Raw genomic sequence first — 27980 nt, forward strand, 5'->3', positions numbered from 1 at the left:
ACATAACAACAGGAACTGAGTCAGTATTAGATATTACATTTTATGATTATGAAGACACGTAGTCCTTTTTTATTGTCATTTAGTAATGCATGCATTAAGAATTGATACATTATTTCCTCCAGTGTGATATCACAAAAACACAGGACAAACCACATAATTATAACATATAGTTACAAACAGTGTAACAATACCATAATTTGATGAAGAAGTCCATGAGCGCAGTAAAGTTCAAAGTTTCTCAAATGTCCCACATTTCACGCAGACGGGGGAAGGAAGAAAAACTCTCCCTGTCATGCCGACCACAGTCCGACTCTGAGTCATCCAAAAACTTCGAGCTCTGATCAACTCTCCGTCACCGAGTACTGAGCGCCATCTCTATTCAAACGATTCGACCTCCTTCTCGGTCGCCAAAAGCAGGCAAGGCCGGGGACTTTGAGGCCTACCCTCTGAAAGATTCCCAACCACACAGTAACGACAACAGCGAACGGGCGTTTCAGAAATTTCTCCAGATGTTCCTCTGTGCTTTCACGTCCATTCTCCATCAAATCAGAATTGTCCACAGTCCCTATTTAACAGATACGATATCATTTTTCACCGGAAGGCTGCGCACACGCAGGCACGCCGCCATCTTCTCCTCCCACCTTTTCTGTCCAATACCTTAGCTGGCATTAGTAAATGGGGAGTTTGGACTGCTTCAACAGTAGGCAGTGATCACTACCCAGTTTTATGTTCAGTGGGTGAAAGAGTTGAAGAAAGACCAGGTGGTGGAATCCCAAAGTGGGTGTTTGGAAAAGCAGATTGGGGTAAGTTCCAGAAGTTGAGTGAAGAAGCATTGACAAAGATTGACACTTCTGGAAATATAGATGAATTAAACAGTCAGGTGACTTCAGCATTTATTATGGCAGCAGAAAGATCTATACCCAGGAGTAAAAATAGGATGAATAGAAAACTGGTGTTCAGAGGAATGTTGTCAGGCCGTTAAAAACAGAAATAGAGCATTCAGGCTAGTTAAAACAACCCATAATATGCAGCATTTGATTCAATACAAGAAGGCACAGGCAGTGTGAGAAGAACTATACGTCAAGCTAAAAGGGCAAGTTGGAGGAGTTTTTGCAACAAAATAGGAAGAACAACACCTGTGGGAGAGGTATGGGGAATGATTAAGAGGATGGGGGGAGATAGAAGGCAATGGGAATATCCAGTAATGATGTCTGAGGAGGAAACAGCAGTCTCCAGTAGGGATAAGGCTGAGATTATGGCTACGCCGTTTGTACAGATACATAGTTCAGAAAATTTGTCTGAAGAAGGGAGAAGGAGAAGGGAAAGAACAATGAGTCAACACCCAGGTGTGTTAAACAGGAGGGAGGAAACAGTTGATATAATTGATGATCCACTTACATTGGCAGAAATGGTGAGAGCAATAAAGAGATCGAGACCAACATCCCCAGGGAAAGATCTGATATGCTATGTTATGCTAAAAAAAATCTAGGAGAAGGAGCGCTCTTGAAGTTGCTGCATTTTTATGACAGAGTGTGGGAGGAGGGCAGATTACCAAGTGCATGGAAAGAGGTAGTAGTAATTCCAATAAGGAAGGATCCGTCAAAACCCACTAGCTACAGACCAATAGCATTAACATCAAATATATGTAAGATAATGGAAAGGATGATAATAGAAAGTTTATTGTATGAGCTTGAGAAGAGGGGAATGCTGGTAAGTTATCAGAGTGGTTTTAGGAAGGGAAGGAATTCCATGGACTCAGTAATAAGGTTACTGAGTCCATGGAATTCCTTCCCTTCCTAAAACCATAACTTTAAACCATAAATAAAGAGTCAATAGTTGCAGAGTTTTTTGACATTGAAAAAGCCTATGATATGATGTGGAAGGAAGGATTGTTAATTAAACTGCTCAAGATGGGGGTTGGTGAGGGAGTTTTTAATTGGATTAAAGATTTTTTGTTTGGTAGAAAAATTCAAGTTCAGATTGGATCAGAATTATCAAAACAGTACATAGTGGGAAATGGCACACCTCAAGATAGTGTGATTAGCCTGTTACTTTTCATCATTATGATCAATGATGTCCTCACAAAGGTACCAGTGGATATAGGTAGGTCACTGTTTGCGGATGATGGGGCCTTGTGGAAAAGAGGCAGAAACATGGAGCATATAATCAGGAAACTACAAGAAACAATTAATGAAGTGGTGGAGTGGGGTTGTGATTGGGGATTTAGATTTTCAGTAGAAAAAACTCAAACTGTACTTTTCACCAGGAAAAGAAATGAGGTAGGGAAGAAGTTAAGGATGTATGGGATTTAATTAGAAAGGGTTGGATCATTTAAATTTCTGGGAGTTATATTTGATTCACGATTAACATGGGCAGACCATATCAGGAAAGTTGAGGAGAAATGTAAAAAAGTAATAAATATGATGAGATATTTGACTGGTAGGGAATGGGGAGCAAGTTCTTCAGCATTGAAGAGAATGTATGTGGCTTTAGTAAGATCTGTGTTGGACTATGGAAATATAGCATATGGATCAGCAGCTAGGTCTCTTATAAGGAAACTGGATGGCTTTGAGAGTGTGCAGTGGGGCTTTTAAAACATCACCAGTGTCAGCCCTACAGGTAGAAATGGGAGTAATGCCTTTGGAACTAAGAAGGATGCAGTAGATGGCAAACTACTGAGCTAATTTGCAGGGGCACAATGATTCTTACCCTGCTGAAGGAGTATTGCAGGAGTCCTGGGAAAATGGGAGGTTCCAGAGGGGTAACTTTAGTTGGGTAGGGAATGATGTTGCTAAGGAATGTGGAGTGTTTGATCTAAGGATGTCCTTCAGTAGTTTATCTGGTTGTAGCTCCATGGAAGCCTGTATGGCCTGACATAGACTGGCATTTGTGAGAGGTAAAAAGGAAAGGAAAATATAAAACTGATTTGGTAAGTGCATTTAACTGTCATGTGATGGAAAAATATGGTGATTATACTCAGATTTATATGGATGGTGCTAAGGAACGTGAAACAGGAGTGACAGTGTTTGGGGTGGTTATACCAGCAAAAGAAATTAGAATCAGCAGAAGAACATCTAATAAGTTAGGGGTGTACACAGTGGAGATGCTGGCAGTGTTGCAACAGGTGGAGAAAGCTAGACAAGTCAAAGTGTTGATATGCTCAGATTCATCCTCAGTTCTAGCAAGTTTCACTCAAACGGTCAGCAAGATGTACTTTATGAAGTCCTTCAGTCAGTCACAAGAATTGCAAATCAGGGAGGTCAGATAAAATTTCTATGGGTTCCAGCACATGTAGGGATGAAGGGGAATGAGAGGGTGGATGAGTTGGCAAAGAGGGTGTTAAAGAAAGAAAATATAGAAATGCACATTAGTATCAGTAAAGCAGAGGTTAAGTGTGTAATTTCCGAAAAAAATCAACCAAATGTGGCAAGAAAGATGGGACAGGGAGGGAAAAGGGAGGCATTTATATCAAATACAAAGAAGTGTTGCAGATACTAGGGTAGGTAGTGGATATAGAAGAGAGGAAACTGTGTGGACTAGATTAAGGCTGGGGCACTGTGCAATAAACAAAACATTGAAAATGATAGGGAAACACCAGACAGGATTGTGTGAGGAATGTCAGGAAGAGGAGTCAGTAGAACATGTAGTTCTGAGTTGCAGGAAGTATGGGATACAGAGAGAGATGATGAGAATTAATCTAAGGGAATTGGGGGTGCCGGAATTCACATTAAAAAGGTTGCTGAGCATGGGTGAGAGAGCACAGGTTAGGGTATTTTTAGCTTTCTTAAGGGCTACAGGGGCTTTTTATAGGATATGACGGATAAGCAGGAATAGGGCATTAGAACGGCCAAAGATGAGAGGATAAAATGTAGGTTAGGGTGTGTGTGTGTGTGTGTGTGTGTGTGTGTGTGTGTGTGTGTGTGTGTGTGTGTGAGAGAGAGAGTGAGAGAGAGATAGATAGATAGATAGATAGAGTGAAGGGATTTAGAATGCAAGTCTATTGCACACTCCGGAGCAGAAGGTGGCAATAATGTACCATTGAGCTGGGTGCCAACCGTCATAAAACCAGAAGAAAAAGAAGAAGGTTATACAAGTATTTGGACAGCCAAGGGCTGATTAAGGATAGTCAGCATGGCTTTGTGCATGGTAGATCATGTTTAATGAATCTTGTAGAGTTTTTCGAGGAGGTTACCAAGAAAGTAGATGAAGGAAAGGCTGTGGATGTTGTCTACATGGACTTTAGTAAGGCCTTTGACAAGGTCCCACATGGGAGGTTAGTTCAGAAGGTTCAGACACGAGGTATCCTTGGAGAGCTTGAAAACTGGATTCAAAATTGGCTGTGTGGGAGAAGACAGAGAGTGGTAGTGGATGATTGCTTCTCGGAATAGAGGCCTGTGACTAGTGATGTGCCTCAAGGATCTGTGCTGGGACCATTGTTGTTTGTTGTCTATATCGACGATCTAGATGATAATGTGGTAAATTGGATCAGCAAGTTTGCTGATGACACTAAGATTGGAGGCGCTGTGGACAGCAAGGAAGGCTTTCAAAGCTTGCAGAGGGATCTGGATCAACTGGAAAAATAGGCCAGAAAATGGCAGATGGAATTTAATGCAGACAAGTATGAGGTGTTGCATTTTGGAAAGACAAACCAAGGTAGGACATATACAGTAAATGGTAGGGCACTGAGGAGTGCAGAAGAACAAAGAGATCTGGGAGTTCAGATACATAATTCCCTGAAAGTGGCATCACAACTAGACGGGGTTGTAAAGAAGGCTTTTGGCATCCTGACATTCATAAATCAAAGTATTGAGTATAGGTGTTGGGATGTTATGGTGAGGTTGTATAAGACATTGGTGAGGCCAAATTTGGAGTATTGTGTGCAATTCTGGTCACCTAACTATAGGAAGGATATCAGTAAGATTGAAAGAGTACAGAGAAGATTTACTACGATGTTGCTGGGGCTTCAGGAGTTGAGTTACAGGGAAAGATTGAACAGGTTTGGACTTTATTCCTTGGAGCGTAGAAGAATGAGGGAGGATTTGGTTGAGGTTTACAAAATTATGAGGGGTATAGACAGACTAAATGCGAGTAGGCTCTTTCCACTTAGAATAGGAGAGATAAATAAGAGAGGACATGGTTTTAGGGTGAAAGGGGAAAGGTTTAGGGGGAACATCTTCACTCAGAGAGTGGTGGGAGTGTGGAACGAGCTGCCATCTGACATGGTAAATGCGGGCTCACTCTTAAGTTTTAAAAATAAATTGGATAGATAAATGGATGGGAGAGGTCTGGAGGGTTATGGACTGGGTGCAGGTCAATGGGACTAGCGGAATAAAGTTTCAGCACAGACTAGAAGGGCCGGATGAACTGTTTTCTGTGGTGTAGTGTTCTGTGGTTCTATGGAGGATCTATCCTGGGCCCAACATATTGATGCAATTGCAAAGTAGGTATAACAGTGGCTATATTTCATTAGGAGTTTGAGGAGAATTGGTATGTCACCGAAGACACTCGCAAATTTCTACAGATCTGCTGTGGAGAGCATTCTAACTGGTTGCATCACCATTTCAAATGGGGGGGCCTCGGCACAGGATCAGAAAAAGCTGCAGAAAGTTGTAAACTCTCCCTGCTGCATCATGGACACCAACCTCCCCAGCATCCAGGACAGTCTCAAAAAGGTAGCATCCATCATCATGGCCATCATCCAGGACACGTCCTCTTCTCGTTGATGGTCTTCACCATCAAGGAGGTGGCACAGGAGCTTGAAGTCACTCACTCAACATTTCAGGTACAGCTTCTTCTCCTCTGCCATCAGATTTCTGAATTGACAATGAACCCATGAACTCTCCCTCTGTGTTTACTTCCCTCTCTTTGCACTACTTATAGACTCTGTGGCAACAAATTTCATAACATCTGCCAGTGATATTAAACCAGATTCTGAGTTTAAAAAGTGCTCTCGCTCTCTGTCACCGTCTGAAAGGCAACTGAGCAGGGCAGTAGGTCCTGCTCCCACTGGACATTGAGGCTGCGTCCTGTGTAGCAGCCTCTCAAACATCTAAGAAATATGAGTGCTCTGTAAAAACATATAATGGTTTGATTGTCACAGTGAATGTGGAGTGGTGTGTTATGATTATATTGTATTTCTAATATATATTTGTATGAAGGAAGTATATTTTTAAAAAATTGTGTTTCTCTTAAGGTGATGCACAAGTCGTATGAAAAACAACTTATCAGTAATAAATCAGGAGTTCCCAACACAAACCATCTTCCCCTTGACCCTCCCAAGACAATTAAATTTGTGTTTTCCCAATTATTTGCAGCAAAATTCTAAATGTTCAAGCTAATTCATATTTCATTAAAACGACTGGCTTAATTTGTACAGATTGTTAAATTCTGCACATTCTTTTAGACTGCCAGTACTTCAGCGTGAAGTCATAATAGCATATTAATAACCATACACACCCAAAGAAGGAGATACTTTACACTTATAAAGTGTCCATCACAAAACCACACAACATTATCCCAACTTTATTTGTGGAATATGTTCCCAATATCATGTCTCCCTTTTCCCTACACAGGATAAGTTTGTACAATTGTCAGACCCCTCCCCCTCGATTTTCCCAGTCCCTGTGACTAATTGTTTCAATGCACTCTTTTCCCAAAGGAAAACTTCAATTACCGAATCAATACCAAGCACAGAACGAAACGAGGGAAAGGACGCAAAAACTGAAAGCTAAATTATTTTCTCTTCGTTTCACTCCGCAGCTCGGATTTAAAACAACTTTCCTTCTTTCTCTCAAACATGCCCGCACTGTGAGCCAAGCTCTTCAGTTGTCTGCCAACATCCATATAGAGTAAGAGACACGCCTCACCTTTGCCCGCTTTATCTGTGGAACAAGCCAGAACCAAGCAGCAGAGTAAGTGGGCGAGGTGAGCTATCCGTCCCAGCCTCCGAGCCATTAGCCCTCCGAGGTCCGCGGGTGACCGTCGACTTTCTCACCAGCCTCCAGAATCCGCTTTGCTCGCTTCTTGTCAGACGGTGGAGCAGTTAAGTCTCCACAGCATCAAGCTATTAACGAGCCCGCTGGATCCACTCACATTATGTGTGTGGGAAAGTCTCTGCACATTAAGTTAAAAACAGAGGTCTCGGCGAAGTATACATGATTCATCGCAAGGCAATCAGCCGAAAAATCATCCTCCTGCCCTCAGCCTTGTCAGTTTGTGACAGATTTTTTTTCTTGCCTCAGGCCTATTTAGTATATCGGGTCTAGACCACGCCTTTTCAGATCCTCCACCCCGCCTCTCCCTGCTATGAACGAGGTCGGTATCTTGCTCGATCTCCACTCGTTCAAACGTAACCCCCTTGTGCTCCGTTTATAATTTGCTGCATGTGATTCCCAGCTTACTTTATTTTAGAGCAGTTTGTATTCATGGTTTTGCTCTTCCTTTAACATCCGAAGACATAGGAGCATAATTAGGACTTTTGGCCCATCGAGTCTGTTCTTGCATCCATCATAGCTGAATAATTATCTTTCTCAACCCCAGTCTCTTGCTTCACCCCATACCTTTGATGCCCTTACTAAACAAGAACGCAAAAAGCTTTACTTGAAGCAAACTCCGCGACTTGGCCTCCTCAACTGTCTGTGGCAATGAATTCTACAGATTCACCACCCTCTGGCTAAAGAAATTCCTCTTCATCTCTGTTCTAAAGGGACAACCTTGAATCCTGAATCTGTAGCCTCTTGTCCTAGATCCTCCCATTATTGGAAACATCCTCTCCACGTCTACTCTATTTAGTTACTTACTTGGATTTTTCCTAATCCTTTCAATATTCGATAGGTTTCAATAAGATCCCTCCTGATTCTTCTAAACTCCAGTGAGTACAGGTCTGTAGCTGTCAGATGCTCCTCATATATTAACCCTTTCATTCCCAGGATCATTTTCATTAGCCTCCTGTGGACCCACTCCAATGCCAACACATTCTTTCTTTGATAAGGAACCCAAGGCTGCTCACAATACTCCAAATACACTCTGCCTAATGTGATATAAAGCCTCCTTTTTAAATCTATGCTTTTATATTCCAATCCTCTCAACATGAATGCTCACATTGCATTTGCCTTCCTTACTAACGACCTGCAAGTTAACCTTTAGGGAATCCTGCACTAGGACTCCCAAGTCCCCTTGCACCTCCAATTTCTGTGTTTGCTCCCTGTTTAGGAAATAGTCTACACTTTTGTTACCTCCACCAAAGTGCATGAGCATGAACTTCCCTATACTATATTCCATCTGCCACTTCTTTGCCTATCTGTCCAAGCCCCTTTTGCAGACTCCCTGCTTCCTCAACACTGCCTGGGCCTCCGTCTATCTTTGCTTTCAGTTTTTGCTCCAGAGGACAGAATGTTTCCCATGGAGAATTCGAGGTGTGTGGGGGAGGGGGGAGGGTATTGTTTGAGTGCATTGGAACATTGGAGGCCGTTCAAAGGAGATATACCAAGCTAACTACTGGAATGAAGGAGTGTCCTATCAAGAGAGGCTAGACAGAATCAGAATCAAGTTTATTATCACTGGCATGTGTCGTGAAATGTGTTAACTTAGCAGCAGCAGTTCAATGCAATACATAATATAGAAGAAGAAAAAAAAATACTAGATAAATAAGTAAATCAATTATAATATAATATACCGAATAGATTAAAAATTGTGCGAAAAACAGAAATTATATATATTTAAAAAGTGAGGTAGTGCTCATAGGTTCAATATCCAGTTAGGAATTGGATGGCAGAGGGGAAGAAGCTATTCCTGAATGGCTGAGTGTCTGCCTTCAGGCTTCTGTATCTCCTGTCTGATGGTAACAATGAGAAAAGGGCATGTCCTGGGTGCTGGAAGTCCTTAATAATTGACGCTGCTTTTCTGAGACACCGCTCCTTGAAGATGTCCTGGGGTACTCTGTAAGCTAGTACCCAAGATGGAGCCAACTAAATTTACAACTTTCTGCAGCTTCTTATGGTCCTGTGCTAGTAGACCCCCCCCCCACCCCCATACCTGACAGTGATGCAGCCTGTCAGAATGCTCTCCACAGTACATCTAGAGAAGTTTTTGAGTGCATTTGTTGACATGCCAAATCTCTTCAAACTCCTAATGAAGGATAATCGCTGTCTTGCCTTCTTTACAACTGCATTGATATGTTGTGACTAGGTTAGGTCCTCAGAGATCTTTGCACCCAGGAACTTGAAGCTGTTCACTCTCTCTACTTCTGATCCCTGTATGAGGATTGGTATGTGTTCCTTCATCTTACCCTTCCTGAAGTCCACAATCAGCCCTTTCATTTTACTGACGTTGAGTGAAAGGTTGTTGCTGCAGCACCTCTCCACTAGTTGGCATATCTCACTCCTGTACGCCCTCTTGTCTTCATCCGAGATTCTCCTAACAATGGTTGTATCATCAGCAAATTTGTAGATGGTATTAGAGCTATGCCTAGCCACACAGTCATGTGTATACAGAGCGTAGAGCAGTGGGCTAAGCACACACCCCTGAGGTGCATCAGTGTTGATCGTCAGTGAGGAGGAGACGTTATTACCAATCCACACAGAATGTGGTCTTCCAGTTAGGAAGTTGAGGATCCAATTGCAGAAGGAGGCACAGAGGCCCAGGTTCTGTAACTTCTCAATCGGGATTGTGGGATTGATGGTGTTAGATGCTAAGCTATAGTCGATGAACAGCATCCTGACATAGGTGTTTATATCGTCCAGGTGGTCTAAGGCGATGTGAAGAGCCATTGAGGTTGCATCTGCTGTTGACCTATTGTGGCAATAGGCAAATTGTAATGGGTCCAGCTCCTTGCTGAGGCAGGAGTTCAGTCTAGTCATGACCAACCTCTCAAAGCATTTCAAGAAGGGGGCATAAGAAGGCCTTGGTGAGTAGGGTAAAGGAAAACCCCAAGGCATCCTTCAATTATGTGAAGAATAAAAGGATGACAGGAGTAAAGGTAGGACTGATTAGAGATAAAGGTGGGAAGATGTGCCTGGAGGCTGTGGAAGTGAGAGAGGTCCTCAATGAATATTTCTCTTCGGTATTCACCAATGAGAGGGAACTTGATGATGGTGAGGACAAGATGAGTGAGGTTGATGTTCTGGAGCATGTTGATATTAAGGGAGAGGAGATGTTGGAGTTGTTAAAATACATTAGGACAGAAAAGTCCCCGGGGCCTGACGGAATATTCCCCAGGCTGCTCCACGAGGCGAGGGAAGAGATTGCTGAGCCTCTGGCTAGGATCCTTATGTCCTCGTTGTCCACGGGAATGGTACCGGAGGATTGGAGGGAGGCAAATGTTGTCCCCTTGTTCAAAAAAGGTAGTAGGGATAGTCCGGGTAATTATAGACCAGTGAACCTTATGTCTGTGGTGGGAAAGCTTTTGGAAAAGATTCCTAGAGATAGGATCTCTGGGCAGTGCAGTGGATGTGATCTATATGGATTTTAGTAAGGCATTTGACAAGGATCCATACAGTAGGCTTATTCAGAAAGTCAGAAGTCATGGGATCCAGGGAAGTTTGGCCAGGTGGATTCAGAATTGGCTTGCCTGCAGAAGGCAGAGGGTCATGCTGGAGGGAGTACATTCCAATTGGAGGATTGTGACTAGTGGTGTCCCACAAGGATCTGTTCTGGGACCTCTACTTTTCGTGATTTTTATTAACGACCTGGATGTGGGGGTAGAAGGGTGGGTTGGCAAGTTTGCAGATGACACAAAGGTTGGTGGTGTTGTAGATAGTGCAGATGATTGTCAAAGATTGCAGAGAGACATTGATAGGATGCAGAAGTGGGCTGAGAAGTGGCAGATGAGTTCAACCCGGAGAAGTGTGAGGTGGTACACTTTGGAAGGACAAACTCCGAGGCAGAGTACAAAGTAAATGGCAGGATACTTGGTAGTGAGGAGGAGCAGAGGGATCTGGGGGTACATGTCCACAGATCCCTGAAAGTTGCCTCACAGGTGGATAGGGTAGTTAAGAAAGCTTAAGGGGTGTTAGCTTTCATAAGTTGAGGGATAGAGTTTAAGAGTCGCGATGTAATGATGCAGCTCTATAAAACTCCGGTGAGGCCACACTTGGAGTGTTGGGAAGGGTACAGAGGAGATTTACCAGGATGCTGCCTGGTTTAGAAAGTATGCATTATGATCAGAGATTAAGGGAGCTAGGTCTTTACCCTTTGGAGAGAAGGAGGATGAGAGGAGATATGATAGAGGTGTACAAGATAATAAGAGGAATAGGTAGTGTGGATAGCCAGCGCCTCTTCCCCAGGGCACCACTACACAATACAAGAGGACATGGCTTTAAGTAAGGGGTGGGAAGTTCAAGGGGGATATTAGAGGAAGGTTTTTTACTCAGAGAGTGGTTGGTGCGTGGAATGCACTGCCTGACTCAGTGGTGGAGGCAGATACACTAGTGAAGTTTAAGAGACTACTAGACAGGTATATGGAGGAATTTAAGGTGGAGGCTTATAGGGGAGGCAGGGTTTGAGGGTCAGCACAACATTGTGGGCTGAAGGGCCTGTACCGTGCTGTACTATTCTATCATTGTAGATGTGAGTGCTACCGGGCGATAGTCATTAAGGCAGCTTGCATTATTCTTCTCAGGCACTGGTATAATTGTTGCCTTTTTGAAGCAAGTGGGAACTTCCGTCCGTAGTAGTGATAGGTTGAAAATATCCTTGAATACTCCGACTTGTTGGTTGGCACAGGTTTTCAGAGCCTTACCAGGTACTCCTTTGGAACCTCCCGCCTTGCAAGGGTGAACCCTCGCTCTCCTTAAAGATAGTCTAACATCGGCCCCTGAGACAGAGATCACAGGGTCATCAGGTGCAGCAGGGATCTTCACAGCTGTAGTTGTGTTATCCATTTCAAAGCGGGCTTAGAAGGCATTGAGTTCATCCGGTGGTAAAGCATCGCTGCCATTCATGCTATTGGGTTTCGCTTTGTAAGAAGTAATGTCTTGCAAACCCTGCCAGAGTTGTCGTACATCCAATGTCGCCTCCAACCTCATTCAAAATTGTCTCTTCGCCTTTGAAATAGCCCTCTATAAATCATACCTGGTGTTCTGGTTCAGAGCTGGGTCGCCAGACTTGAATGCCACAGATCTAGTCTTCAGCAGACGATGTATCTCCTGGTTCAACCACAGCTTCTGGTTTGGAAACATACAGCAAGCCTTTGTAGGCACTGACTCATCCAATTTTAATGAAGTCGATAACAACTGCAGCACACTCATCCAGATTCAAAGGTGAATCTCTGAGTACAGTCCAGTCGATCAATTCAAAGCAATCCTGTAAGCGCTCCTGTGCTTCTCTCGTCCAAACCTTCCTGGTCCTCACTACAGTTTGGGTATGTATTCTATAGTTTATAGGAAGGAAGGTTGGCCTTATTCATCAATGTAAGATTTTAAGGCAGTTTGATAAAGGAGGAATTAAAATGTTTCCACTAGTGGGAGAATCACAAAAAGAATGCAGTTGCAAAGTAAGAAGACAGACATTTAAAAAGAAGGTGCAGAGAAACTTCTGCTTTCAGAGGTTAGTAAATCCTCGGCATTCATTGCCCCAGAGGGTCATTGATATATTTAAGATGGAGATAGATAAATATCTGAAAGCTAGAGGAATTAAGAATTATGGGGAACTGACACAGAGGAAACCTTGAGAACAACATCAGTGATGATCATATTGAATGGTGGGGCAGGTTTTGAGGGCCAAAATGGCTGTCTACCATTCGTATTTTCTGATATTCTTGTATTATATTTGTGTCAGGAAATAGCCAACTATCCAAAGCCAGGAATTAAAGTTTAATTATCACCTGTAACCCTGGGTGGACAACCTTCAGGACAGATGAAGGATCTCAACCTAAAATATCATCTCTCCATTTCCTTCCATATAGGCTGCATGACCCACTGAGTTGCTCCAGCTCTGTGTGTTGCTCCACATTCCAACATCTGCACACACTTATGTCTCCATCTAAAATGGTTCAGCAGGATTTGTTTTCCTTGGAATGGGAGAGGCTAAGGGGGAGCCCAACAGAGGTTCACAAAGTTATGAGAGGCATAGACAGTATAAACAAGAGGAAACCTTTAACCATGACAGAAGTGTCTAAAATTTGAAGGCATCTGTTTAAGTAAGAATTAGGAAGATTAGAGGGAATCCAAGGAAGATTTTTTTTTTCATTCAGAGGATGCTTGGAATCTGGAACATGCTGCCTGGAGGCATGTGTTCTCGAAACATTTAATAAGTATTTATATGAACACCTGAATCTCCAATGCATAGCCAATTATGGACAAGGTCATGATAGATCAGGCTGGTATAAATAGGGGCTTGATGGTCAGCTTATTACTTAATTAGATACTCAGTAAGTGAATATCAAAACAACTGCAGATGCTGAATATCTTTAAAAAACCCTGAAAATCTGGGATGCCCCCAGATTACAAATCTCTCTGAATTGATCTCTGGCCCTGATGGCTCTTGACTCCTCTGTACCGGTGACACTAACATCACCAACACCGATTCCAAAGATCCCGGGCGGATTCAGAACTCAAATTCCACCATAGTCAATGCCAATTCCAATGACCCCAGACACCTTCAAACTCTGAATCCAGCCTGGAACTTGACCAGCAGCACGTCCAGGCCAAGACTATATGTGCTGCTGCTAGAACCCTTGTCTCCCCTTCCCCCACCACCATTCTGCAACCCCGTGTCTCTCAGGCACCACCGTCAGCCCTTAGGTCCACGGAGCCTCCATCCTCTTCCCTCCCCAACTCTTCTCTCTCACCCCACCCCCACACCTGATCCCATGTCTCATCCATGCCGGATCTTCATCATCCCCTCTGAGGCAGAACGTTCTGTCCTCAGTAAGGACCTGGCCTTTTTCCCCCGGCACCCACACCTCAGTGAGTTCCTTACCCATCATGACACTGAGCTCTTCTTCTGCCACCTCTATCTCCGTGCCTACTGCTTTGGCAAGGACTCTCCAGCCTGCGCCAATGACCCCTTCTCCTGTCTTCAACCCTCCTCCTCTTCCTTTGCACCTCACTCTGGTCTTCTGCCTGCTCTGGATCATTTTATTTCTACCTGCCGATGAGACATCAACCATCTTGACTTTAACACTCCTCTCTTCAGTTCTAACCTCACTCCTTCCGAACATGCTGCTCTCCACCCTCTCCACCCTCAAGCTCACCTTCAGGTGGACTGACCTCTACCTTGTTGAAGCCAGGGGGCAACTCTCAAACTCCTCATCTTACTTACCCCTTAAACAGGGCCCCACAAAGGAACACCAGGCCATTGTCTCCCGTACCATCATTGATATTATCGACTCTGGGGATCTCCCATCCACTGCCACCAACCTCATTGTTCCCTTACCCCACACCTCCGGTTTCTATCTCCTACCCAAGATCCATAAACTTGCCTGTTCAGATAGACCCATTGTTTCTGCTTGTTCCTGCCCTACCAAGCTTATATCAGTATTTCTCAACTCTGTTTTATCCCCCTGGTTCGGTCCCTTCCGACCTACATCCACAAAACTTCAAACACTCTAAATCTTTTCAATGACCTTAAGTTTCCTGGCTGCAATCGTCTCATTTTCACTATGGATGTCCAGTCTCTATAGACTTCTATCAGCATCAAGAGGGCCTTAAAGTGCTTCGTTTCTTTCTGGACAACAGACCCAACCTGTTCCCCTCCACTACCACTCTCCTCCATCTGACAGAACTGGTCCTCACCCCCAATGATTTCTCCTTCAGCTCCTCCTACTTCCTTCAAATCTAAGGCGTAGTCATGGGCACTCGCATGGGTCCCAGCTATGCCTGCCTTTTTGTCAGCGACGTGGAACCATCCATGTCCAAGTCTGCACCAGCATCAGTCCCCAACTCTTCCTACACTACACTGATAACTGCATTGGTGCTGCTTCCTGCTCCCATGCTGAACTCATCGATTTCATCAACTTTGCCTCCAGCATCCACCTTGCCCTCAAATTCATTTGGTCCAATTCTGACACCTCTCTCCCCTTTCTCGATCTCTCTGATCCCGTCTCTGGAGACAGTCTATCTACTGATATCTTTTATTAACCCACTACTTTCACGGCTATCTATACTTCTTACCACCCTGTCAATTGTAAAAATGTCACCTCCTTTCGTTCTTCCATTTCCACCTTGTCTTCTCTCAGGATGAGGCTTTTCATTCCAGAACAACTGAAATGTCCTTCTTCTTCAAAAAATGGGGCTTTCCTTCCTCCACCATCAATGCTGTCTTCACCCGCTTCTCTTCCATTCCACACACATCTGTCCGCACCTCATCGTCCCGCCACCAAAACAAACATAGGGTTTCATTTGCCCTCACGTACTGCTCCACTAAACTCTGTGTTCAACTCCCAATTCTCTGTAACTTCAACAGTATCCCACCACTAGGCACATCTTTCCTTCCCTCCCAGTTTCCACTTTCCCTGGGGATCATTCCCTATGTGGCTCTGTTGTCCACTCGACCCTCCCCACTGGTCTCCCTCCTGGCATGTATCCTTGCAAACGGAACTAGTGTCACACCTGCCCCTACACCTCCTCCCTCGCTACCATTCAGGGCCCCAAACAGTCCTTACAGGTGAGGCGACACTTCTACTGTGAGCTGGTTGGGTCATCTACTGTATCCAGTGCTCCCAGTGTGGGTTCCCATATATCAGTGAGACCTGACGTAGTTTAGGAGACCACTTCACCAAGCACCTCTGCTTCATCCACCACAAAAGGCAGAATTTCCTGGTGCCCACTCATTTCAGTTCTACTTCCAATTCCCATTCCAACATGTCAATCCATGGCCTTCTCTACTGTAGGACGAGGCCACACTCATGTTAGAGGAGCAGCAGCTTATATTTTGTCTGGGTAGCCTCCAGCCTAATGGCAAGAACATCGATTTCTGGAACTTCTAGTAACTGCACCTCCCCCCCATTCACCATTCCCTATTCCTGTTTCCCTCTCTCGCCTTATCTCCTTACCTGCCCATCACCTCCCTCCGGTGCTCCTCCCTCTAACTTTCCTTCCATGGTCTTCTGTCATCTCCTATCAGATTCCTCCTTCTACAGTCCTTTATCTCTTTCACCAATCAACTTCCCAGCTCTTTACTTCACCCCACCTCCTCTTTCCGTTTCACCTATCACCTGTCACCTTGTACTTCTTCCTCCCCTCCCCCCACCTTCTGACTTCTCCCCTTTCTTTCCAGCCCTGATGAAGGGTCTTGGTCCAAAATGTTGACTGTTTACTCTTTTCTGTAGATACTGCCTGGACTGCTGAGTTCCTCCAGCAATTGTGTGTGTGTTGCTTTGGATTTCTAGCAGCTGCAGATTTTCTTGTATTTCTGAAAATGTTAGTGTTCTGTGTTCAATATTTCAATAGTATTTGAGTAATATTGTAAATATATTGTTTGATTAAGCACTCTTGTTCATTTAAATAATTCATTATGAATTATGTGTAAAATGTAAGTAAATTGCATACATTATGACGCTTCCACACGATACGAGCATGCCTCACTTAAAGTAAACACGAAATTAGATCCACATTTCAGACTCCTGTCATTTCCTTTCAATTAGTTACAAAACATAATGGCTATAAATAGTTCAGACAACAGGGGTGACCCTGAGATTGCCATTGCCTGCTACTTAAAGTGGTCCAAGTTTGATATATGTAAATAGGTCAGAGTGGGAGCAGGTTGGGGAATTAAACAGGCAGTGAGTGGGAAGCTCAGGGTCACCCCTGCTGACAGAATTATTTCAGTATCTTTTGGTTTTAATACTGAGTTCAACAATTTCAGGCAACTTGATTTCTCTGTATATGTCAGTTGTGCATCTGTGATGTAGGCTCAGTTCATTTTCTCCCCCCCCCCCCCCCGTTTTTTCCTCTGGGACTAGAGTTCATGCCCATCTTGAACTGCTGAGCATGTCTTCCTTCTCTGCATGTTGCAATGCCCATATTGTTTTGTCTATATCCTCACCCTCTAACTGCTCCTATTCACTCATTGACCAGATAACCTTGTTTACAGCTTATCCCCTTGGTCGTTCTGGTTTTACTTCATCAGGGACATCCCCTTTCCCCAACTCTCACTGCTGCTTAACAAGCTACTTTTGTCTGATGGCATGAACATTGATTTCTCTAACTTCTGTTAATGCCCCATCCCTAATTTACTATTTTTCCCTCTCTTTCCCTCTGACAATACTCCTTGCCTGTTCTCCATCTTCCTCTGGTACTCCCCTCCCCCTTTCTTTCTTCCAAGGCCTTCCGTCCCATGATACTTCCCCCTTCTCCAGCCTTGTATCCCCTTTTGCCAATAAACTTCCCAGCTCTCAGGTTCATCCCTCCCCCTCCTGTCTTCTCCTATCATTTCGGGTCTCCCCCCCACCCCCACTTCCCACTTTAAAGTCTCTTACTTTCTCTTTTTTCCATTAGTCCTGACGAAGGGTCTCAACCCATAATGTCGACTGTACTTCTTCCTATAGATGCTGCCTGGCCTGCTGTGTTCCACCAGCATTTTGTGTGTGTTACTTGAATTTCCAGCATCTGCAGATTTTCTCGTGTATACTTTTGTCTCTTTCCCATTTCTGACAACATGTCTTCCAAATGAAAAATTAACTCTGCTTCTCTTTCCCAGACACAACTTGATTTGCTAAGTATTTCCAGCATTTTCTTTTGTTCTTTTACATTCTGAATACAAGTGTAGGGAGATTTACATTGTATAACATAAAGGGTCACTGACCATAAACATTGACCTTGTTTCCCTCTTCAAGTTCAGAATTTCCTATTTTTGTTTTGAGTTTCGAACACCAGAGGTATATTTTCACCCCAATCAGAGTAAGGAGAGGAAGGGGTGAAAGTTTTATACAGCAATGGTGAGACCACATCTGGAGTTCTGTGTAGTAGGCCCCTACTGCAGGAAGGATCTAAATGTGTTGGACAAAGTCCAGGGGTGGTTTACAAGAGTAGTGCTTGGAATTGGTATACTAACCTATGAGAAAAAGTTAGACTGGCTAGACATGTATCTGCAAAAGTAAACTGTGTTCTGCATAAGATGCTGAAGAATTTTCATTGGGTGAACATGGAGAGTACGTTTCCTCTTGTGGGAAATCCTAGAAGCAGAGGTTACTATTTAAAAATAAAGATTAACCCTCTTTAAAACAAATATAAGATGTATTTCTTTCCTCTGAGGATTGGAAGTCTTTGGAGATCTATTCCTCAAAGAGCAGTTGATGCAGAATATTTTCTGGGGCAGAAGTAGATTTATTCCTGCTAACCAGGGGGTGGGGTGGGCAATGGGTTGTAGTCGGCAATGTGGAGTTGAGATCACATTAGTTATGATTTGATCAACTGGTGAAGTGGGCTTGAGGGGTTCTGGCCTTCTACTTTTGTATATTCAGTGGTTCCATTTAATATCAGAAGAGGTATACAATACACAACCTGGAGTTCTTTCTCTCCACAAGGCATCCACGAAACAGAAGAAAAAGCCCAAAGAACGAATGACGGGAACAATGTGAGAACCCCAAAGCCCCCCACCCCATGCACAAGCAGCAGCAAAGCCTCACCCCTCCCCTCACTTATTCCATCTAAAAGTATTATCCTCCCCATCACCCACCATGCGAGCAATAGCAAAGTCCCCACGAGACCATAGCCAAGAGTCCAGCAAAAACCACTGTTCATGTTCATATGCCAAAAGTCCAACTAGCATCATGTTCCTTTGAGATTTGGGCTGGTCGGAGATGCTTCAAAGATTTGGTGTTAAGGGATTACCTTTCTTTCTTTGCTAGGTTTTTCCCCTTCTATGATTGTGTGGACTTCTTTACCAAGGTTACAAGAATGTCAAAAACAGTTCAATGGAAATCTCCACAGGCTGTTCCAGCAAGTGCAGCAATTGCAGACAAGTTAGTCCAGCAATCATCTGTGGTTCAAAGGCTCACACCTCTCGGAGGGCTTGTTGGACACTGTTCAGAATATCACAAACATGAGAAAGTCCGCAGATGCCGGAAATCCAAAGCAACACGCAAAAAACACTGGAGGAGCTCAGCAGGTCAGACAGCATCTACGCAAATGAATGAACGGTCAACGTTCTGGGCTAAGACCCTTCTTCAGGACTGAGAAGGAAGGGGGAAGACACCAGAATAAAAAAGTGGGAGGGGAGGGGAAAGAGGTTAGCTGAAGCCAAGTGGGTGGGAAAGTCAAGCACTGGAGAAGATGGAATCTGATAGGAGAAGAGAGTAGACCGTAGAAGAAGGAGAAGGAGAGGACTCAGGGGGAGGTGATAGGCAGGTAAGAAGAGGTAAGAGGCCAGAGTGGGGATTAGAGGAAGAGGGGGGGGGGGGAATCTTTTATATTGGATGGAAGAATTGATATTCATGCCATCAGGTTGGAGGCTACTCAGGTGGAATATAAGGTATGGCTCCTCCGTCTTGAAGGTGGCCTCATCTTGGAACAAGAAGAGGCCATGGATCGATATGTCAGAACAGGAATGAGCATCAGAATTAAAATGCTTGGCCACCACGAAATTCTGCTTTTGATTGGTGGAGCAGAGGTTCTTGACAAAGCAGTACCCCAATTTACCATGGGTCTAACCAGTATAGAGAAGTATGCATTCTGAGCATTGGACTCAATGGATGACCACAGAAGATTCACAGGTGAAGTGTTGCCTCACCTGGAAGGACTTCCTGGGGACCTGAATGGAGGAGGGACGAATGGACAAGGGAATCATGGAGAGAGTGATCCCTGTGCAATGCAGAGGGGAGGGAATGTAAAGATGTGTTTAGTGGCAGGATCCCTTTGGAGATGGTGGAAGTTGCGGAGGAGGTTGTGTTGTATGTGGAGAATCATGAGGTGGTAGGTAAGGATAAGAAGGACTCTATCACTGTTAGGCAACGGAAAGATGGGGTGAGTGCAGGTGTTTGGGAAAAGGAAGACATGCGGGTAATGGCAGCATCAGTAGTAGAGGGAGGGGTAAAGGAGGACATCTCAGATGTCCTGGAAAGGAAAGCTGCATCCTGGGAACAGATGCAGCAGAGACGAAGGCACTGAGAAAAGGGAATGGCATTTTTACAGGAGGTAGGCTGGGAAGAGATAACCACGGGAATGGGTAGGTTTATAAAAGGTGTCAGTTGACAATATGTCTCCAGAGATAGACCACACCTTATATTCCGTCTGGGTAGTCTCCAACCTAATGCATGAATATCGATTTTTCCTTCCAGTAAAAAAAACTCGTTCCCCCTTGCTTCTTCCTCTGTTCCCGACTCTAGCTTTTTACCTCTTCTCACCTGCCTATCACTACCCCCCTGTATTCCCTCCTCCTTTCCTTTCTCCTACAGTCCACTCTCCTCTCCTATCAGATTACTTCTTCTCCAGTCCTTTACCTTTCCTACCCACCTGGCTTCATCTATCACCTTACAGCAAGCCTCATTCCCCTCCCCCACCTTTTTTATTCTGGTGTCTTCCCCTTTCCTTTCCAGTCCTGAAGCAGGGACTCAGCCCGGAACGCCAACTGGTTATTCATTTCCATAAATGCTTCCTGGCCTGCTGAATTCCTCTGGAATTTTGTGAGTGTCCAGGATGACCAGAATGAAACTCATTTACACTTGCTGCATTGGGTCAGATTTAACGGGAATACTAAGCATTTAAATAGCAGCTTTAACATTGTAAAACCTTCCAAGGTGCTGCATGGGACTACTTTAGAGACACAAGTTTGACACAATCCAAAGAAGATATTAGGACAGATATAGGGTCTCAACCCAGAATGCTGTCTCATACCTTTTGTATTTACAAGTACTACTTAACATGCTGAGTTCTTTTGGTCTTCTGTTTTTGTTCTAGCTGTATCTATAGACTCCTTTACCTTTAAGTTAAGACAGATATTAAAGTGCATGACAGGTAGGCTTTAAGGTATCAGAAACAAGTGTATATGAGCGTAGTCAGAGGATATGGGGAGTGTGGTCCCGAGCTTGGGTTGGGATAGCTGAAAGGGCAGTCAGAGCAGAGCAAAGGAAGAAGATGGTGGTGGGATTAGTGAGACGATAGATGGGAAACCCAGGCTTAAACAACATCCCTGAGGATTGAACGGCTGGAGAGATTCCTTGGATAGCTGTGGTGAGTGGGCTACCAAGGGCTTCAGTGGAAACATCTTGATGATTAGGGTGTGGAGGATTAGGGTGTGCACTGGTAGAAGTGTGAATTGAGAAGAGGCTTTAAGGTGGCTTAGGCAGAGAAAACAAAAAAATTGTAGATGCCATAAGATAATTGTGAAGTTATCTAGCATGATAGGAAATATAAATAGATAAGGTATTATTTATATGGTATTAGATTAGAAAATGTTAATGTTCCCAGTACAGTGTTACTGAAAACAGAAATGCAGTTGTAGCAAGCAGTTATGAAGGCAAGTTATCTTAGCCTTAGCAGATTTAAGTACAGTGGCAAGGATGCCCTGCTGTAGCTGTACAGTATTTTAGTGAGAACACACTTGGAATATTATATGCAGTTCTAGTCAACTTATCCAGGAAAGGATATACTTGCCTTCGAGGGAGTGTTGTGATGATTCACGAGGCTGATTCATAAATAGTGGGACTGCCATATGCAGCAAGAGTTAGTCAAACATTTGTGCCTGCCGAAGCTAGAAGAATGACAGGGGATCTAATAGAAATCACAAAATTCAGACAGATCCAGGCAGATTGGATAATGTTTCCCTTGGCTTGAATGTCCAGAGTGAGAGATCACACTCAGTTTACAGAGCAAGAGACCTAGAACGGTAGAATTCATTTCCACAGAGGGCCATGGAGGCTCAGGCTATGAAGATATTTACAAAGGATATAAATACTATCATTCCAAATAAGCTGATTCCTTTAATACCATCATTCCAAATAAACTGATTCCTTTAATACCATCATTCCAAATAAACTGATTCCTAAGCTCCGGAACCTAGGCCTTAGCACTCAGATCTGTAGCTGGATCTTCAACTTCCTCACAGACAGGACTCAGGCTGTAAAAATAGGGGACAAGCTCTCCTCTACAATCACTCTGAGCACCAGTGCCCCACAAGGCTGTGTACTCAGCCCCCTGCTGTACTAACTGTACACCCAGGATTGTGTAGCCAAGTTTCCGTCAAACTCAATATATAAGTTTGCTGATGACACCACAATTGTAGGCCGTATCTCGGGTAATGATGAGTTTGAGTACAGAGAGGAAATTAAGAACCTGGTGGCATGTTGTGAAGACAATAACCTATCCCTCAACGTCAGCAAGATGAAGGAACTGGTTGTTGATTTCAGAAGGAGTAGCGGACTGCACGACCCAATTTACATCGGTGGTACGCAAGTGGAACAGGTCAAAAACTTTAAGTTCCTCGGGGTCAATATCACAAATGACCTGACTTGGTCCAACCAAGCAGAGTCCACTGCCAAGAAGGCCCACCAGTGCCTTTACTTCCTGAGAAAGCTGAAGAAATTTGGCCTGTCACCTAAAACCCTCACTAATTTTTATAGATGCACCATAGAAAGCATTCTTCTAGGGTGCATCACAACCTGGTATCGAAGTTGTCCTGTCCAAGACTGAAAGAAGCAGCAGAAGATCATGAACACGGCACAGCACATCACACAAACCAACCTTCTGTCCGTGGACTCACTTTACACCGCATGCTGTCGGAGCAGTGCTGCCAGGATAATCAAGGACGCCACCCACCCAGACAACACACTTTTCATCCCTCTTCCCTCCAGGAGAAGGCTCAGGAGCTTGAAGACTCGTATGGCCAGATTTGGGAACGGCTTCTTTCCAACTGTGATAAGACTGCTGAACGGTTCCTGACATGGATCTGGGCCATACCCTCCAAATATCTGGACCTACCTCTCGTTTTTTTTGCACTACCTTACTTTCTCTATTCTATTTTCTATTTATGTTTTATAATTCAAATTTTTAATATTTACTATTGATTTGTACTCCAGGGAGTGCAAAGCACAGAATCAAGTATCGCTGTGATCGTTCTAGTATCAATTGTTTGGCGACAATAAAGTATAAAGTACATGTCTTTAGAAGCAAAATACATCGAGGTACAGGGCATACTGAAGTAGATGATTAGCCATGATTACATCATATGGCAGAGCAGATATAAAGAGCTGTGGGGCTATTTCCTGCTCCTGTTTCTCTGTTCTTCTAACAGGACTCTTTCTTTCTTATTCTTTGAACTTCCATCTCCCACACAGCAGGAATGCAGACTATATGAGGACGATCTAGTTAAAAGCTTGCCATGCACACACATGTCTTTATTGTTACAGTTCCCCCTGTTCAGTGTTATAGTGTCTTCCTTTGCAACCTAATTCTGACCCGGCCCTAAAGCAAAACCAGCAGATTAACACTAACCCACCATATCTAACACAGCTCTGAATAAAGGGAGTCATTTAGTGAACAGTAACTGGACTAAATGCTGCCTAGTTCTTATCTACCAGCCTTGTACACTGTTGCTGCTGCTGCTCCACTGAACACACCACAGGCTGAGGCAAGACAGGGTAAAAGAACTTCGCTCCATTCCCTTAAAAGCAAGTCATGAAACACACCTTTTAATAAGTTGATGACAGGGAGGGGTAGCTGGGAATTCGGGTGGCAGACTGTGTGTTATCCGAAGAATGAGAAGGCCGCAGTAAGTGTGGTGATCTGCAGCCACACCTACTGTGATAGCATACCATGGATTTAAGATGGGAGGCACACACTCCGAGCTGGGATACCAGCTGTCAAGACTGATCACTCCTTGGTCATGAGCTGCAGATCCAGTTGTGCAGAAGTGTTTGGTAAGATGTGCAAGGATAGCTTTGCAATGTGCATACAGCTGGATCAACACACACAAAATGCTGGAGGAATTCAAAAGGCCAGGCTGCATCTATTGAAAAGTCGATGTTTTGGACTGAGACCCTTTATCAGGACATTATAGTCCTTATGAAGAATCTCAGCCTGAAACGTTGACTGTTTATTCTTTTCCATAGATGCTGCCTGACCTGTTGAGCTCCTCCAGCATTCTGTGTGTTGCTTTGAACTTCCAGCATCTGCTTATTCTCTCAGTTGTTGACATACTGTCAAATGCAGCCCGGCCTTTGGAAAGAAGCAATGGCCTCACAGAAATCATATGCATGGCTATTCTGTCCATTCTACTTGTGCTGGCTCTTGGAAGGAACTAATCAATCTGTCTCATTCCTCCATCCATTCTCTGTAGTCCTGTCAATTCTTCCAGTGAAAATCTGTGGGCAGTTCCATCTTGAGAATTACTAGTGAATATTAGGACCAGAATCAAAATCAAAATCAAAATCACTTTATTATCACTGACATTTGTAATAAAATTTAAGGTTTTGTGGCAGCAGTATAATGCAAGGCATTCAAATTACTTTAAGTCAAATAAATAAATAAGAGGTCGTATTCATGGACAATTCTTTGATAGCGAAGGGGAAGAAGCTCTTCATAAAACATTAAGGGGGAGGGGGTCTTCAGGCTCCTGTACCTCCTTCCTGATGGTAGTAATGAGAAGTGAGCACACCCAGGTGTTGAGGTTCCTTAAGGATAGATGCCACCTGATTGAGGTGCTGCCTTTTGAAGATGTCCTTGATGGTGAGGAGGGTTGTGCCTGTGATGGAGCTGGCAGAGTTGCCGTTGCCAATTAGCTGGACTCTAACAACTTTCACTCACCCTTTATTTACTTGTCCACAAGAACTATATGGTCTTTGTCACCACACTGCTGTGATGTTTCAACAAAGAATTTCCATTTGATATAGAAGTTGACTAGTTGTATACAATATTGATCCAACAGAAATTTTGTGCCCTTCAGAATCCCATTAATTGCATATTTAATACCAATCATACAGAGGTTTCAAAGGTACAATTTAATGTCAAAGAAATGTATACAATATACATCCTGAAATGCTTTTTCTTCACAACCATCCACGAAAACAGAGGAGTGCCCCAAAGAATAAACGACAGTTAAATGTTAGAACCCGAAGCCTCCCCCAGCTCCCCTCCCTCCCATATGAAAGCAGCAGTAAGCAACAATCCCCCCACCAGCAATAAAAAGCATCAGCACCTTCCACCGAGCACCCAAGCATGAACAAAGCAACAGCAGAGGCACAGACTTGCAGTTACCCAAAGACTTCGCGTTTCACCCGGCATTCAACATACCACAGGTTCTCTCTCTCCCTAATAAGGGAGAAAGAGGTGTCTCTATTTTCATAGTGGGCAGGGAGACATAACAAACAACTGGCTGGTTTACAATGTTGAAAGTCCATGACATCGCTTTTTTTCGAGCTCTGTGCCCTAAGATCTGGGCACACAGCCGTAGATATTCTGACTCCCCCGATGACATATGGGTCTCCTGTCATGACACCAACCCTCGATCTGCCCATCTCCAGAGCAACAAGATCTTAGTCTTCCAAATCTGAGCCGGATTCTTAGGCCAAGCCCTTGGCGTGCCAAACAACGGCCAGTTATGAAACCCCGAGAGCAGGTCCCATTCCCGCAAAGAACTGTTCGTTAGCGTGTAACTCCAGGGCAAGGTCTTCAAAATAACCCTGAAAGGGAAAAATAAGAGATATTAAAGATAGAAATAGAGCTATTTCCGAAGATGCCAGCAAAGGAGTCACCAGTTAGCACCATCATCTCTCTGCTCCACCTCCGTATCATACATGATTAATATGTGAGAATTAGTAAAATAACTGTCCAATAGTAAGTTTTGCCCTAGAATCCTAAACTTGCATCTTTATCTTCGCTTAATATAATTGGTTTCCAAGCTTGAACAGAAAAGCGGTACAAGAGTTAGGCTGTTAAGGTCCATGTTCGGCCTGGTTGACTGCAGACTGTCCCTGTCAGCTTATCATCTTGACTTGTTGCCTACAGAGGAAGACTGCACATGGTGCTTGCACCCTGTTCGGTAAGCACACATTTTAACCCTTACTTTACTGCAATTGGCACAGTTCCTCCCCTTTTTGTCCTGTAAAGGCAACTAGCAAGAATATAGGCCCCATTTCCCACTGTACAATGCAACTACCCCAACCACCCAGAAGGGGGTGGAGACAGGTGGTGACCAGATGCAATGTAACCCCTGCTCTATGTTCTTCACCTTATTAGCTTCTAACCGGATCAGGGGTTTGCATACAACACTCCTCGACAATGATGCCACAAGTACCACCTTCCTTTTAGCCAGTGGGAAGCCCAACACCAACTGCCTCTAAATTGCCACAGGATGAATTGCAAAGATCTCGGCTGTGATGCCTTCATAGCCTAAATGGCATCATGCAAAGACAAGTGCCTCATTAGCCTACTTCTCCATCAAGGAGGCCATATTGATGCTCTTGCGGGCTAGTCTGGCCATCTCACAGAATAGGATGCTATTTACCAGAAATGTTCTGTCTCTATAATGGTCCTACACTGACAGCCTCACACAGTTGCATGTTATGAGATTCTAGTTGCTACATATATTATATCACATTTAACAGGTAATAATTAGCCCTCCACGGCTCTAGTTCAGGCCAAAGTTCCCTGTAAAAATTAACAGGATTCCGAAGAAGACTGGTGATATAGAGATTGCCTGTATTGTTAACCAAGTCTAGTTGCATTGGTTAGAGTCATTTATGGCCAGTACAGTCCCCTGCTTGTCTCAGTTTTGTTACCAAACTAGAAAACAGAACCAAAAGAGTAAGGTTCCACCTCCTGAATATTCATAAGTAAGATGAAGAAAAGTATTGAGAATATTAGTGTCACGAGACAGTTCTGTACTTGTGCAGAAGCTAATGCACAGACTATCCAAAACACATAGCGCACAATGATTACCATTACTTAAGGTTGCAGGCAGTAATAATCGAGTAGTTCGGTTAGTCCACCTTTGTCATTGGGGTTCTTCTGGCTATTGATTCCAAGATCTGGAGGTACCAGTGGCTTAATGTGCAATGCATGGACTCCAGTTGGTTTCTCATGAATCTTCAGAGCAGTATATGTGGTTACCAGTACTTGAAATGGGCCTTCCCATCAGAGCTCAAGGCAATTCTTTTGTCAGTAAGCTTTCACCAGTACCCAATCTCTTAGCTAGTGGGTATGGCACTCTGCAGTCTTTTAAGAATTGTGTTAGTGCTACACAATACTGCCACATGCTTTCACTCAAGGATGTCCATTCATTTAACCAAAGGGGAGGGGTGTCTGGCAATCTGCTGAGCCCCATCAATTAGTCTAGGTTGGGCAATTCACTACACAACTCTTAACTAATCAAAGCTTGCACTTTATTGTCTCTGCACAAGTATCAATGTAACTGTGTTGACCCCAGGCCAACAATTTAAAGCATGAATTTTAACATTTCCGTTGTACTAATATTCACTCAGGCCATTTCTCCAATTTATAGAACTGAAACAGAGGATTTCCTATTGACCAAGAGCACCTGCAGCTTTTAGTTTCACCTCCTGTAAATCACCCAGCTTCCCTTGGCCTTGTGCCTGTTCTTCTGGCAATGCTGAGTGTAACACTGAAGTTAGACACAGAAGGGTTAACTTCCGCTCCTCTGTTTCATCTGAACAATGAGTTATCCTATTCTATTGAGTGCACTGGAAAAGTTCTCAAGGATCGTCACCCAGCCAATACTTTGGTATAGTCACAGCTGTAGCACTCAGTTGGGCCACGGCAAAAGGGGTAGAATATTGTGTCACAACTGGTCCCTCTGGCTCTGGTGTCTCCTGAACTCTCTCCATTACTGTAGGCAAGGGGTGTTGAAGGTTCCACTCCTTTAACAGAAGTCCAGAGGGAGACAGGCCACTTCCCCAATCATCCTGACTATTATAATGTGTTGACTCATAAGCAAAACGTCAGCATCATCATTATTCTTCATTCCAAATGCACATGTCACTCGTCCCTGAGCTGAGAGTTGACTTTGCAGACTTTTGATCTTTTTTAAACACTCGGTTGATCGGTGCTGCCTTTTTCCCAGCTGCTGATTCCTGCAGTCTGTAAATCCTG

The 27980-nt window shown here is 43.9% G+C and overlaps 1 protein-coding gene across 1 annotated transcript in view; it reads right to left on the bottom strand.

The window, feature by feature from the left end:
• The window catches only part of adam19b (ADAM metallopeptidase domain 19b), a 199658-nt gene extending 192434 nt beyond the window's left edge, over positions 1–7224 (bottom strand). The window contains exon 1 of the mRNA XM_063053687.1: positions 6867–7224. Coding sequence (XP_062909757.1) covers positions 6867–6954 — 88 coding nt within the window. The 5' untranslated portion in view covers positions 6955–7224. The remainder of the gene's footprint in view (positions 1–6866) is intronic.
• Between the last annotated feature and the right edge of the window lie 20756 nt (positions 7225–27980).

This window comes from Mobula hypostoma, chromosome 7 (genome assembly GCF_963921235.1).
Source record: "Mobula hypostoma chromosome 7, sMobHyp1.1, whole genome shotgun sequence".
Taxonomy (NCBI): domain Eukaryota; kingdom Metazoa; phylum Chordata; class Chondrichthyes; order Myliobatiformes; family Myliobatidae; genus Mobula; species Mobula hypostoma.